The sequence below is a fragment of the Hevea brasiliensis genome, chromosome 9 (genome assembly GCF_030052815.1).
Source record: "Hevea brasiliensis isolate MT/VB/25A 57/8 chromosome 9, ASM3005281v1, whole genome shotgun sequence".
Classification (NCBI taxonomy): domain Eukaryota; kingdom Viridiplantae; phylum Streptophyta; class Magnoliopsida; order Malpighiales; family Euphorbiaceae; genus Hevea; species Hevea brasiliensis.
In genome coordinates, this window is record NC_079501.1 from 16,892,322 (window position 1) to 16,904,682 (window position 12,361).

General features: G+C 29.5%; 2 protein-coding genes across 2 annotated transcripts; one reads left to right on the top strand and one right to left on the bottom strand.

Annotated features, from left to right (window-relative positions):
* Positions 1-4,791: 4,791 nt before the first annotated feature.
* LOC110663546 (uncharacterized) lies at positions 4,792-6,339 on the bottom strand. The gene has a single exon (XM_021822892.2). The coding sequence runs from the start codon at positions 5,878-5,880 to the stop codon at positions 5,047-5,049; it is 834 nt and encodes a 277-aa protein (XP_021678584.1). The 5' UTR covers positions 5,881-6,339; the 3' UTR covers positions 4,792-5,046.
* A 2,861-nt stretch (positions 6,340-9,200) lies between these two features.
* On the top strand, positions 9,201-11,590 carry LOC110663558 (lipid phosphate phosphatase epsilon 2, chloroplastic). Its single transcript, XM_021822905.2, has 4 exons — positions 9,201-9,673; positions 9,874-10,099; positions 10,687-10,760; positions 11,273-11,590. The coding sequence occupies exons 1-4, from the start codon at positions 9,383-9,385 to the stop codon at positions 11,498-11,500; spliced, it is 819 nt and encodes a 272-aa protein (XP_021678597.1). The 5' UTR covers positions 9,201-9,382; the 3' UTR covers positions 11,501-11,590.
* Positions 11,591-12,361: the final 771 nt, after the last annotated feature.

Here is a 12,361-nt window from a genome sequence, read left to right on the forward strand (position 1 = left end):
CTACTCTATATATCCACCAAAACTATATACCAAACATTAGAAAATTGTTATGAAACTATACATTTAATCTGTCCACATACTCTTTTTTTTTTGTAATTAATAATTAGGAGTGACAAAAAGTCCAATATGTACCATTAATCATTCTGTCTCCTTTGTTTTTTTTATCAACCATTGGTGTACTTGTAGGGAATCAGTATATATATTAATTAAATTTCAAGATATTAATATATATATATATATATATATATATATATATTTTTTTTTTATTTGCAATAATCTTGCACTAAAGTCCTTTTTCTAGATCCATGAAAAATACAAGTAAGCCCATCCAACATCAAGTCTATTACCCAGACTCAATCACTGTCACCCAACACCACACATAAAAACTAGAGTAACAGAAATAAATACAAGTTACCACAGATGTTGGGGAGAAAAGAAACGATCACCGGAGATAAAAGTAAGAATGACCCAACATACTTTGTAAGCTTTCATAGAAGCCAACCAAAGCCCATCAGGTACCAAACATAGTAGCACCAATAACATCTCCAGTGACAACAACAGGTAAAGTTTAGACGCACAGAAGGAGAAGGAACGAAGCTATGACGTTTCAGTCTTTCATAACCATGAGGTGCCAAACATCAAGCTGCTTAGCTCACTGGGACCAAATGATAAATCCTCCTTAATTTGCACCCTCACCGTCACCATGCGAATCTGAACCTCATCTCAGCGAAAGAAGACGGCGACCAACACAAATAAAGTAGTTGCTCCCAAATTACGAGACTCCTGCATCTCCTGGACGTAACAAATATAGATCTAAGAACCAATCTTCAAATAAATATGATATGTAAAAAAAGGGAGAAAAACAAACAATCCTTACTCAAATTCAAGCTCCTCCACTAAAAGAACAAAGTTGTACAGTCCCACCTGATGTGGGAAGAGAGGACCACATTCTGTTAAGGAAAACTGATAGCGAGCTTCCCTGTCCGAAAAGGCGAGGAAAAGCCGGCCTTATGGCAGAAACTCATGGGACTCTCAAACCAGCGAAACAAGAGAAAAACAAGTTAGTGCATAGAAGACTAATATGATATTTCCTTCAAGAGATTAACATATATGTCATATGATTTAATGCTGTGATATTTAAAAGTAATGCCTTCAATTTTTGTCATCCCACACCCCACCCTATGGCCTGTTCAATGGATGCCAACGAAGGCAGATGGAAATCAAGTGAAAAAAGAGAGGGCAAGGTCTTTGACATGTCTTCATGGGGCATGGGGGGCAATAAACATTATTGAAAGCTAAAGTTTCGTAATTTTGATTAAATGTCGTTTCTAAATCCAAGGAGATCATCAATTCAACCGTACCAAAAGGGCATAGCAGTTGCAAGTGGAAGCAATCATGCCTGTCCCGACAGAGAAAGATAATTATTTAAGTAGATAATATAAAAAATTCTCATGCGGTTTTATTATTATTTTTTTAAAATAATATAAATTTAGTAATAAAATTAAATTTTTGGAAATTACAAATAAGTATATGAGGGGTAAGACTCCACGTATATATTTAATATATAATTTATTATTATTATAGATAATAAAATTCGTTTATTTTTTGATATTATAATATTAATTTCCTTAATATAATTTTGACAAAATATATAAACCTTTAAATAGTTATGAGTCTTTTATTTGATTTAGATAATAAAATAATTTTTTTAAATCTTCATATTTAAATTATTTTTTTAAAAGTTTAATGCATATATCATATTATTGATAAAAAATTCATATTTATAAATTAAGATATAAAATTTTTAATCAAATAAAACTGATATCATACTTTTAATAATAACTAAAAAAAATTAAAACCTTATTAAAAAAAAAGACATCCATAAAAATTAAGATGAATAAATTTAAGATCTACAAAAAAGATTAAATTTAAGAATAAACTCTTAATATCCGTTCTCAAACAGTATAGATTTAAGAGAGATTAAAAAACTATAAAAAAATAAAAAAAAAAAGAAAGAAAACAAATATAAAGGAATGAGGGAGGAGCTCCCACCAACAAGAAGCAACCACTTGAGAGAATTTTCGTAGGAAGAGAATTTTATAGATTTGATTTTGTTATTTTATTATTTAATAAAGTGGAAATTACACACATTAATATATTAAGAAAAAAAATTTATTTATCAAATTAGTAAAATTAATATTATTAAAATATTTATTATTTAAATGCTAACTATACAATAATATAGTGTAGCAAAACATCATAATAAAAATTTAAATTTTAAGTAATTAAATCGCAAAATTATATATTGCATATAAATACTTTTACCATTTATTAAACTAAGGTAAACAGAAATAAAATATAATTAATCAATTCAAGATAGCTAATATCATTTTAAAAATCCAATGAGTTATTGAATTGATTTCATGCTTAATTCATTGATTTTTCAATCCAATTAGTTTAATTTAATAAAATAAATAAATATTTTTTCACCTTTTCTTTTGATTTGTCAATAAATCAAAATATGCTATAGCAAGATTTTCATTTGCAGAGTTAATAACATTAAAATTTGTATTTTATTAAAAAATTATGGGCAAATATTTGATTTAATTGTATTAAAATTATTTCTAAAACTACAAAATTTCGCGCTTAGAGTCTCAATCTCCAACGCTAAATCCCTCCATAAGCTAGAGACGCAAAATGGAGAAATATTTATGGTATAGATCTCAACAGTGGATGGCAATCAAATGCCTGATCGGTAGTTGAACTAGCTACGGCTGAAGACTTGCATTATAAAGAAAACCTCAAACCAAGAAGTGGGTCCAACAAAAAGGCCAGAACCTTAACCAGTTAAACTCTAGACCTAAAGAACCTGATAAGTAGAAACCTAGAGACAACCACCGGAAACTAAGCCGGAGAAAACCATCGAAAGCTAAAAAAAGAAATTCCTTCTGCCAAAGCTATGCATGCATGGCTACACAACCATCTAAAGCCAAGAAAGAACACCTCATAGCCCTATCAACAGAGTCAACGCCTCTTGCAGAGGTTACACAGCTTAGAAACCATGAATTTGGGAGAGAAGAGATAGGGGTCATGGCATTTCATTCTTATCTAGTCATAGGGAGCTGACAACTACTTTTGTGCACTGGCTCTTCAAATCTTAAAGACGCCTTCCTCTGAGTTTACTCCGAATGCTGGAGGCCTCCCACCTAGTAAAGGGCAAATGCTGGACACAGGAAAGCAGCACACCTAAACAGAATTTTAGTCCACTATTCCTTCAAACCTATCTTCTCCAAGCTATCACTGACACCCATTTGAATTAAGTGTAGTTTGATTTATTAATTTATACTGTTAACATATTTTGAAAAATGGTATGGTAATAATTTTGTAATAAAAAGATAAATATAAAAATTATTAAATTATCGTTATTAATGCTTTAAATATATAAATAATTTAAAGAGTAGAATATAATTAAAATTTTATAAATTATTTAAGAATAAAATGTAAATATAAAAATTTTAAACCATTTCAAATTTATGGTAAATATAGTTAAGTAACTATCATTTTACAATCTAAAATTATCATCTTTTAGGAATAATTAAAATAGTTTAAAAAAAAAAGAATAACTAAAACAAATAAGGAGAAAAATTATATGATATATTATGAAATTTTGAGGAACCATGATACAAATATGATATAAAGTTTGGAAAAAAAAAAATTATCACCAAAGACCCAAAATCTGCAAACCAAAACAATCAAACCCAAAAAAATATAGACTATCAAGCCTAAAGAGGAGAGGTGAACCCATAAACCGAGTCGGAGAAGACGCGTTCCACTGTCCAAAAGGGTAGGGGAGAGTAATTGAAAGCAAAAGCCCAGCAAAATCCGAGAGCCAAAACAAAACTAGAAAGTTAAATAGGTTTTTCTCTTTCTAGGAAGCTATAGAGCCCAAACTAGCATCGATAAAGTGACTTTTTCCTTGATCAATTAGAGGGACAAGTTATCATATAATTCAATTATGATTGGTGCTAAGACCCGCTAGAAATTAATGTCTCCTGCTTAAGAGAAAGCAAAAGCATTATCATAAGTACTGTGATGTTGGGACGATATTGCTTTTTGATCCCAAGCAGGAAGAAAAAGGCAATAATGAGGCTATGATCTATTTTGCTCCTGCCGCAAATGTTGAATTTCTAAAACCATTTTGTCGTCCTTCCAAGAAAGTCATTTCTTAATCACTGATATCTTGGAATTGATTTTTCTTTTTAGGGGCCTTCACTGCAACACTCCAGGCTCCAGCTTCTACCAACAAAATCCAAACCCAAATTATTATAACTATTATTATTGTTTTGGGTATCAAATCTTAAAGTCCAATCTAATTTTTTTAAAAAAATCTGCTTTTAACCATAACAATTTATTAAATGATTTATTTCTCTATATATGGTTCATTGATGAACTTGTATAGACAAATATATCGTGCATATTCTTAGTTAACTAAGATGACATGAACCATCCCATAATATATGTTATGAAGATATTGAGTTATATATGATGACTGCAACTATTTCCAAACTTTAATCTGGTGTTTGTTTTAATCCATAATAAAATTTGTCTTCCTAATGGCTAATATATAGATGTTAATAAAAAAAAAATTAAAGTTTGGTAAAATATTGTTATAAATAGTCTTATCAAAAAGATTATTTTTATAAATAACACTTTTGAGTTTTGGTAAACACGTTTGGATTGCCTTCAATTCCGCCGCCATAAGATATGCTTGACTAATATTTTTAAACAAAATAAAACAGGATTATAGGAGCTATTATAAATTGCAATCCTAGATTGCCATTTCCACTATGTCACAATCAACCAACAACAGCATTAGCATATCATTTATCCCAAAACAGACGGCTCAGATATTCCATGTTCAATTTTCATCATATTCATCACCTCAGGAAAACAAAACAAAACCACGGTTTATACTTTTTTTTTTTTTTGTGAAATTATCTGTACCGGTGATGGGGATAGAAAAAGCAGTACTCGCAGTTTTTAATTTTAATTTTTCATTTTTTTCTCAATTTCGGCGACTGAGCGCTGATTATGATGAACAACGGCCAAAGACTCTTGGCGACGAAACCTCAAATGCTTGGCAATGAACTCGTCTACCGCGCGCTGAAAGTCCCCGTCACTTAATTCATTCTCTGGACAAAAACTCTCGCAGTCGGTGAACTTCACCGCATTCATGCACTTCTCAGTCTCCGATCGCCGCAGCTTCTTCGCTTTCACCTTCTCCGCGCACTTTTTCCGTAGCTTCTCCGATTTTGACCTTCGACAAACTCTCGGATTGCCAGAATCCGTTTCCAAATGTGAATCCGAAAACGAATACAAGTCCATTTCAACAACATCGTCATCATCTTCGCCTGTTTGAGTGATAGCGTTAACTTGAGAGATTATCTCCTTGTCCTGGCACTCAATCTCCTCGGTTGCGTGAGACGGGGGATGAGGAGGGGAAGAAGGATTCTCTGAAAATGACTTGGAATAACAATCTTCGTTGTTTTTTAACAATTCATCGTAAAGCTCAGTCTCAGCATTGTCTGCAGCGGGATTCTCGCCGGAGAATCTGCCAGATTTGACAATGAGAGTAGCGATAATAGCGTTGCAGAGCAAGAAAACGAAGATTGGGCTAGCAATGACTCCAGCAATTCTCATGAAGAACTCGCTGCAAATTCTAACGGCAAATGGAAGCCTATTGAAAGTCCATGAGAGAAGCACCAGAGCAAGGCAAAACTCAAGTAATCGGAACAATTTTGGTAAGCTTGGAAGGTAATTGCACCATCGTCTAGCGCCTGGTTTCTTAGATTTGAAGTTATCAAAATTAAACAAATCCATAACGAAAAAGCGATTGGAAAGAGGAATAGAAGAGAGAATATATGTTTACGGAGAAGTGCTTGTTTGGGTAGCCATTTTCAAGAGAAGGAAAAGGAGAGAAAATCGAAAGGAAAATGTAGCTAAAATTTTCTCAGGAGAATGAAAGGTGAGTGGAGAAATAGAAAGAGAAAAAGTAAGGCCGCCTTTCCCTTTTCCGCCACTAATAAAAAGGACAGAGTTTGGAGTTGGGAGAGAAGAGAAGGGAAGGTTAACTTTCCTGCGGACAAATATCCCGGCTTTGAGATGCGTAAGTTTAACGTGAGGTGGATGGCGTCCGTGGTTCTGCTTAGCGCGTTCGGGTTCGTCCCCTTTTTCGAATGCATTTTGATTCCCGCGAGTACACACACACGCACGCACGGGGGCTGTGCGTTGCCATTACACTTTTTGTTTTGCGAAGTAACAGAACAGTTAGCTAGAGCTTCTTTGTGTTATGATAGTCCACAAACTTGGGTGATTCCACCAAGGTACTTATGTCCTGCGCTTTGATCCGATGTCCTTCTTTAGTGAAGTTTCTGCATTTTATAAAAAAAATAAAAATAAAAATAATAACCTCAGCGGCTTTTCAGAATTTTATAGTTTTTTTTTTTAATACCTTAGTCCAGAGAAACAGTGAATCTATTAAGTGGTAACTTTCAGAATTCAAATTTATTTTAAAAAAATATGACAAATAGATCATATTAAATATAATTTATTTATTTATATTATATATATATTTTAAATTTATTAAATATAAAAATATAAAATTAATTAATTATAGTTTAATGATATTAAAGTTATTTTTAGAATTATAAAATCTTAAAAATATATATATCAAAATTTTAAAGCCTTGAAATATATATATATATATATATATAACAAATTTTAAAAATAACTACAAAAATTATCAACTACAGAATTTCGCTAGTAATTTATCGATGATTTATCAACACTTTACCAATTTATCGATCGATTATCTCGACGTGATTATCTCGACGTAATTTCGTAGGTAAAAGTGACATCTAATATTGATAATAATATTAGCTATCAAATAAAAAAATATCGACAAAAAGATTTAATGGTAATTATTGACTAATTCATATTTAATCGGTAATATTAAAAAGAAAATTTAAAAAAAATTCAAAAACTTAAAAAATTTTACTTAAGAAATTTTTTCATCAGTAATTACCAATAAACTCATTTTTTGTAAGTAATATTAAGAAAAAAATAAAAAATAAAAATTTAAAATAAATATCTATAAAAAAATTTTACCGGTAATTACCAACAAATCATATATAATCAGTAATGCTAAGAAGATAATAGAAAGGAAAAATTTTAAAAGATTTAAAAAATTTTACCAACAAAATTTTTTCGTCAGTAATTACCAATAAAAAATATTTTATTGATAATATTAAAAAAAATAAAAACAAAAAAGTTTTAAAAAACTTAAAAATTTTTATCTACGAAAATTTTCCATCAGTAATTACCAACGAATTCATTTTTTACAAGTAATATTAAGAAGAAAATAAAAAATAAAATTTTAAAATAAATACCTACGAAAATTTTTTATCTTAATACCAACGAACCATATTTAATCGATAATATTTAAAAGAAAATAAAAAATAAAAATATTAAAAAGTTTAAAAAATTTTACTTACGAAAATTTTTCATCTATAATTCGTCGATAAATTACAAAAAGTATAAAATTTTCACATTATTTATAAATAGATAGGAGAGGAGTAAATTTTCTATAAAAGAAAAATCACTTATCAACATAGGGTAATTATGGTATAGCCACTATACGAGGCTTACTTTAGGCCACTAGTAATTTTTTTCAAATTATTTAAATCTTTAAAAATTAAAAAATAAATTTACATTTAAATTAAAATAATTAATATTTAATATTTAATTTAAAAATAATTAAAATTTTAAAAAATAAATTAAAAAATAAAAAATTTAAATTAAATTAAAAATTAAAAAATTAAATTAAAAAATATGTAATAAAAATTAATAAAAAAATTTGTCATTAGTAATTGCCCACAATAATTTATTTGCGTCAGTAATTACCAATAAAAAAATTATCAATAAATAGTCAATAATTTATAAATATATAATTTTCCATGAAATTACTTATAAAAAAAATTTTGTGAAATAATTTGTCATTAAATTTAGCGATAATATTTTTTTCATCGATAAAAATTATCTACACTAGAATTTATAGACGAAAAAATTTCGTCAGTAGTTCTAATTACTAACAAAATATAGGTATATTTAGTTGATAATTTTTGTAGCTATTTTTTAAATTTCTTATAGTATATATATAATCTCTTTTTAATGATGACAATAATTTACTATTTTTATATAAATTTTATAGTAACTATTATTAAATAAGTGACAATAATTAATATTTTCTAAAGTAATCTAAAATTCAAAATATTTTTCTTTACAATAGAATATAGAAAATAATTCTTTCTTATAAAATACTTTTAGTAATAATTTTTTTATTAAAAAATATTTACTCAACTGAACCCAAATAAAATCGAATCAATTAAAAAATTTGAAACTAAAATAAATTTTATACCTATATTTTTCTACATCTTTCATATATATATATATATATATATATATATATATATATATATAAAAGTTATGACAAAATATATTTTTTCCATTTATATTAATAAATTTGAATAATTTTTTAATTCTAACGATAAAGACGAGATTATTTATAAATAAACATTGATATCTAAATTTAATTGTTATGAATTTGATTAATAATTAATAATTATTTTATATTAATATAATTATATTTAAGTTAATAGAATAAATAATTTTGATATATTTTATGTTAATTTAATAGATTATACATATATATATATATATAAAATAAAAAAATAAAAAAATTTCCCAATATTTCAAGAGACAATTAACAATTAAAATCAAATAAAGATTCAGATTTTACTGTTTATAACAAAAATTATATAATTTTTTTTTAAATATAATTAAATCGAAGCTAAAATAGAATTAAATGCAAACGAAGATATAAAAAATAAAATTGAAATTGATATAAAATTAAAATAAATTAGTAAAAGATAAATCAAAACTAAATTAAAATTTAATTACATTTGATTAATTTCAATTCTTAACAAGAATGGGAACCGAACCAAACCCAACACCTTGATCAAAAGTACAAGTGAGACCCGATCCAAAAACTAAACGGGCCTAAAAATTTCAGCGCGAGATCCAGTAGTTAGGCCCAGATAGTTAGGTAGTAGCCTATCAATTATTCAGTTAGTCACAGGTGGCCTTTTGGATTCTCCTCCCATGGTCATTTTCCGTCGATTCTCTCCTCCTCCTACCAGATACCGACAAAAATACCCATTTTTCCTCCACTTCTTCAGCATATTTTAGGCATTTTCACAATCCACATGCTTCATGTTTTCAACCCCTGTATCAAAATGGGCTGCTAATCCCCAAGGCCAAGATTATGGTGCTAACAAAAGCTCTTCTCTTCAATCCAACCTTCTCTTGCCCTTCTGAGCTACATTCTTTGAAACCCACTTCACTTATTCCTTCAAGACCGGTCTTATTTTGTGGGAGTGATTCCAAGGTTGGCGTGTCAAAGTCTACAACTGAGTTCGTCAAAAGGTCTGCGTTTAGGAGTGGCGATGGTGAGAACATTTTCAGAGTTTTTCAACGCGAAGCTTTTGTGAAGGACTTCATTGAGTTTTGTCCTGGATCCATGGCTGATGAATTGGGAGCTACTCTCAATCGTCTGGTTTGTTCTTCATCTTTCTGTTATTTAATTTCAGATATTATATGTGTTGATTGGTAACTTTGGCATTCTCATGAGGTTCAAATTGCAGAAAGTTTGTAGATTTGAGTCCTAATGCTTTCTAATTTGTTTAAAAAATGTTCTGTTTTAGTATGTAGTTGTGAATTCTCATTATATTAGTAGCTTAATTTCTGCCAGTGCAGTCCAAATGGGTTGTATCTTCCATGTTCGCTGTTGTGCTTATATGGAGGCATGATGCTGCGTCTTTGTGGCTTGCTATGGGATCTGTTGTAAATTTTATCCTCTGTGTAAGACTCAAGCGGATATTCAACCAACAGAGACCTCTTTCTACATTGAAATCTGACCCAGGGATGCCATCTTCGCATGCGCAATCCATTTTCTACATTTCTATGGTCTCCGTTCTGTCAAGTAATTCCACTTCCCTACCCTCTGTGTTTGATGTCACTTTGATTTGTATATATTTATATAATTTGTTTCATGAGCTGTCTGTTTTGCTCAATAGCTTTTCAATCTCAATGATGAAATTTCATTACAACTTGAAGAATTGACGAGGTCTTGTGGTAGAATGTTTAATTCTTTCCTTTTTCCCTTTGAGATAATAACAAGTGATGATTTGAAACAAGCACCGGTTTCTGCAAAAAGTGTATGCTCCATGTGATTGCATGCAAATTCAGGCAAATATATGGATTGATGTTATTGTTAAGTATTTTCGTAGGACATAGAATGAATCTATTTGTTTCATTAAAGGAAATAAATCAGTCTTGAATTAGTTGAATTGACATACAATGCATTCCTGTGAACATTTGAATATTCAAAGATTTCCATGATGATGTATATTTCTTCTTCTTGTTACTTATCCATATGAGTATCTACTTTTTTTGCGTCTTATTGAAGAATTTTATTTATTTCCTCTTTAGTAACTCATGAATGTGAATATGATAGGTCTATTGCTAATAAAGTAACAAGTATTCTTCTTGTTCTGTATGGTTTTGCAGTTATAGAAACATTTGGAGCAAATGAAATTACGTTTATCGTAGCTGCTCTTGCATTGGCGTGCGGCTCATATCTTGTAACTATCATCTTGCCACTTATTTATTTATTTATTTTTTTTATATATACAATTGGCTTCAACTGGAACTCGAACTAGAGACTTCACAGCCTTGGAGACAACTCCAAAACCACCAAGCTAAACAACATTAGTCTCACACTATAGTTAATTGCATGATGAAGTATAAACTTATGGGGAAAAAAATTAATGAGGTTATCAACTAACAAGTTAGCAAAAATATTTAAGTAAATTCCACATATACAGAGCCTGCGAAGTGCGAATTACTAGTCTAATTAAGTTCAACATTCACATGCACTAAAAGAATGACGACTAATATCAGCTAGATGATTGAGCTAAATAACTTTCTATAACTTGCAAACAGTTTACAAAATGTAGTTGGTGGAAATTGATTCTGCTCACCTCCACTGGTTGGGAAGTAGATTGCCTCAATCAAGAATGGATATAATCATATGAAGACTTAAGAAACTAAAATGGGCAGTTTGCTGAAGTTTCTCTATCATCTGTTTTTGTAGTCATGGCTGCGGGTTTCACAACAATTTCACACAACAAGCCAAGTGGTTGTTGGTGCTGCCGTTGGGTCAATTTTCTCCATTTTGTGGTTTTGGTCATGGCATGCCATTTTGCTGGAAGCATTTATGTCCTTTTGGTGGGTTCGAATAATTGTTGCTTTTGGAGCTCTTGCATACTTATTGTGTTTTCTTTCACTTGTGATCCGCTTCTGGCTTCCTCATGAACAATAACTTCTCTTTTCCCCTTTTTCAATTAAAGTATTAAACAATGTCAATCGAAAAGGAAACATTTTCGATGAATGAAAGAACACATTTGAGAAAGTAGAAAAGGCATTGTAGTTTAAATGTTAAACATTTAAAGATAAATACTAAATAATTTAAAAATTTTAAAATAATTTGATTATTAACTTTTTTTTAAAATTTTTTAAACTAAATTCCACATAGCACATAACATTTTTTAAGCACTTTATTAAATTAGATGGTTTAATTTTGGAAAGCATTCTTTTAGATACAGCTTTTATATATAGAGAGAGAGAGTTGTGAGAGAATAATGCCTTCCAAACTCTAGCATTAAACAAATAGAAAATTGATCTATATTCAACCGAGTAAAGTAGGAAAAGACATTAGTTGATGCTACATGTAAGCTCCATATGACTCTAAATTATTTGGTTTGAACAGTTTTTCACACGGTTATGCAATTATCCGTTAATGCCACTTTAGGTATACAAATTATTAATTTTGGTAAGAACTCCAATTTACCAGCAATGCAACTTCATTAATAACATTTTTTTGATCTAGCGCGAAGAGTATATTAATTGAATAACATAATATCATATGATAGAGCATCAAATTTCAATGGAAATCTCAAATCAATAATTAGACCTGCAAAAGAGCCTGAATTTCTCTTCTCAACCAACTTTGCAGCCACCAATTTGGTTGAGGATAAACGGGACTTCCAATATTGCAATACATTAACTATATTGCTCAAGATACGTTACTGAACACAAAATTACTGAAAAAGAATATATAGGTATTGATTTGTTGGGGAATAGCATTAAACAACAAATATCAGTTTAACAAAAAAGACTAAAA

Excerpts from the sequence above, each read along its gene's own strand:
- LOC110663558 (XM_021822905.2), top strand. The coding sequence starts at position 9,383 with ATGGTGCTAACAAAAGCTCTTCTCTTCAATCCAACCTTCTCTTGCCCT. Across the intron at positions 9,674-9,873 it reads GAGCTACTCTCAATCGTCTG|TCCAAATGGGTTGTATCTTC; the intron begins GTTTGTTCTTCA and ends CTGCCAGTGCAG. Across the intron at positions 10,100-10,686 it reads TATGGTCTCCGTTCTGTCAA|TTATAGAAACATTTGGAGCA; the intron begins GTAATTCCACTT and ends ATGGTTTTGCAG.
- LOC110663546 (XM_021822892.2), bottom strand. The coding sequence starts at position 5,880 with ATGGATTTGTTTAATTTTGATAACTTCAAATCTAAGAAACCAGGCGCT.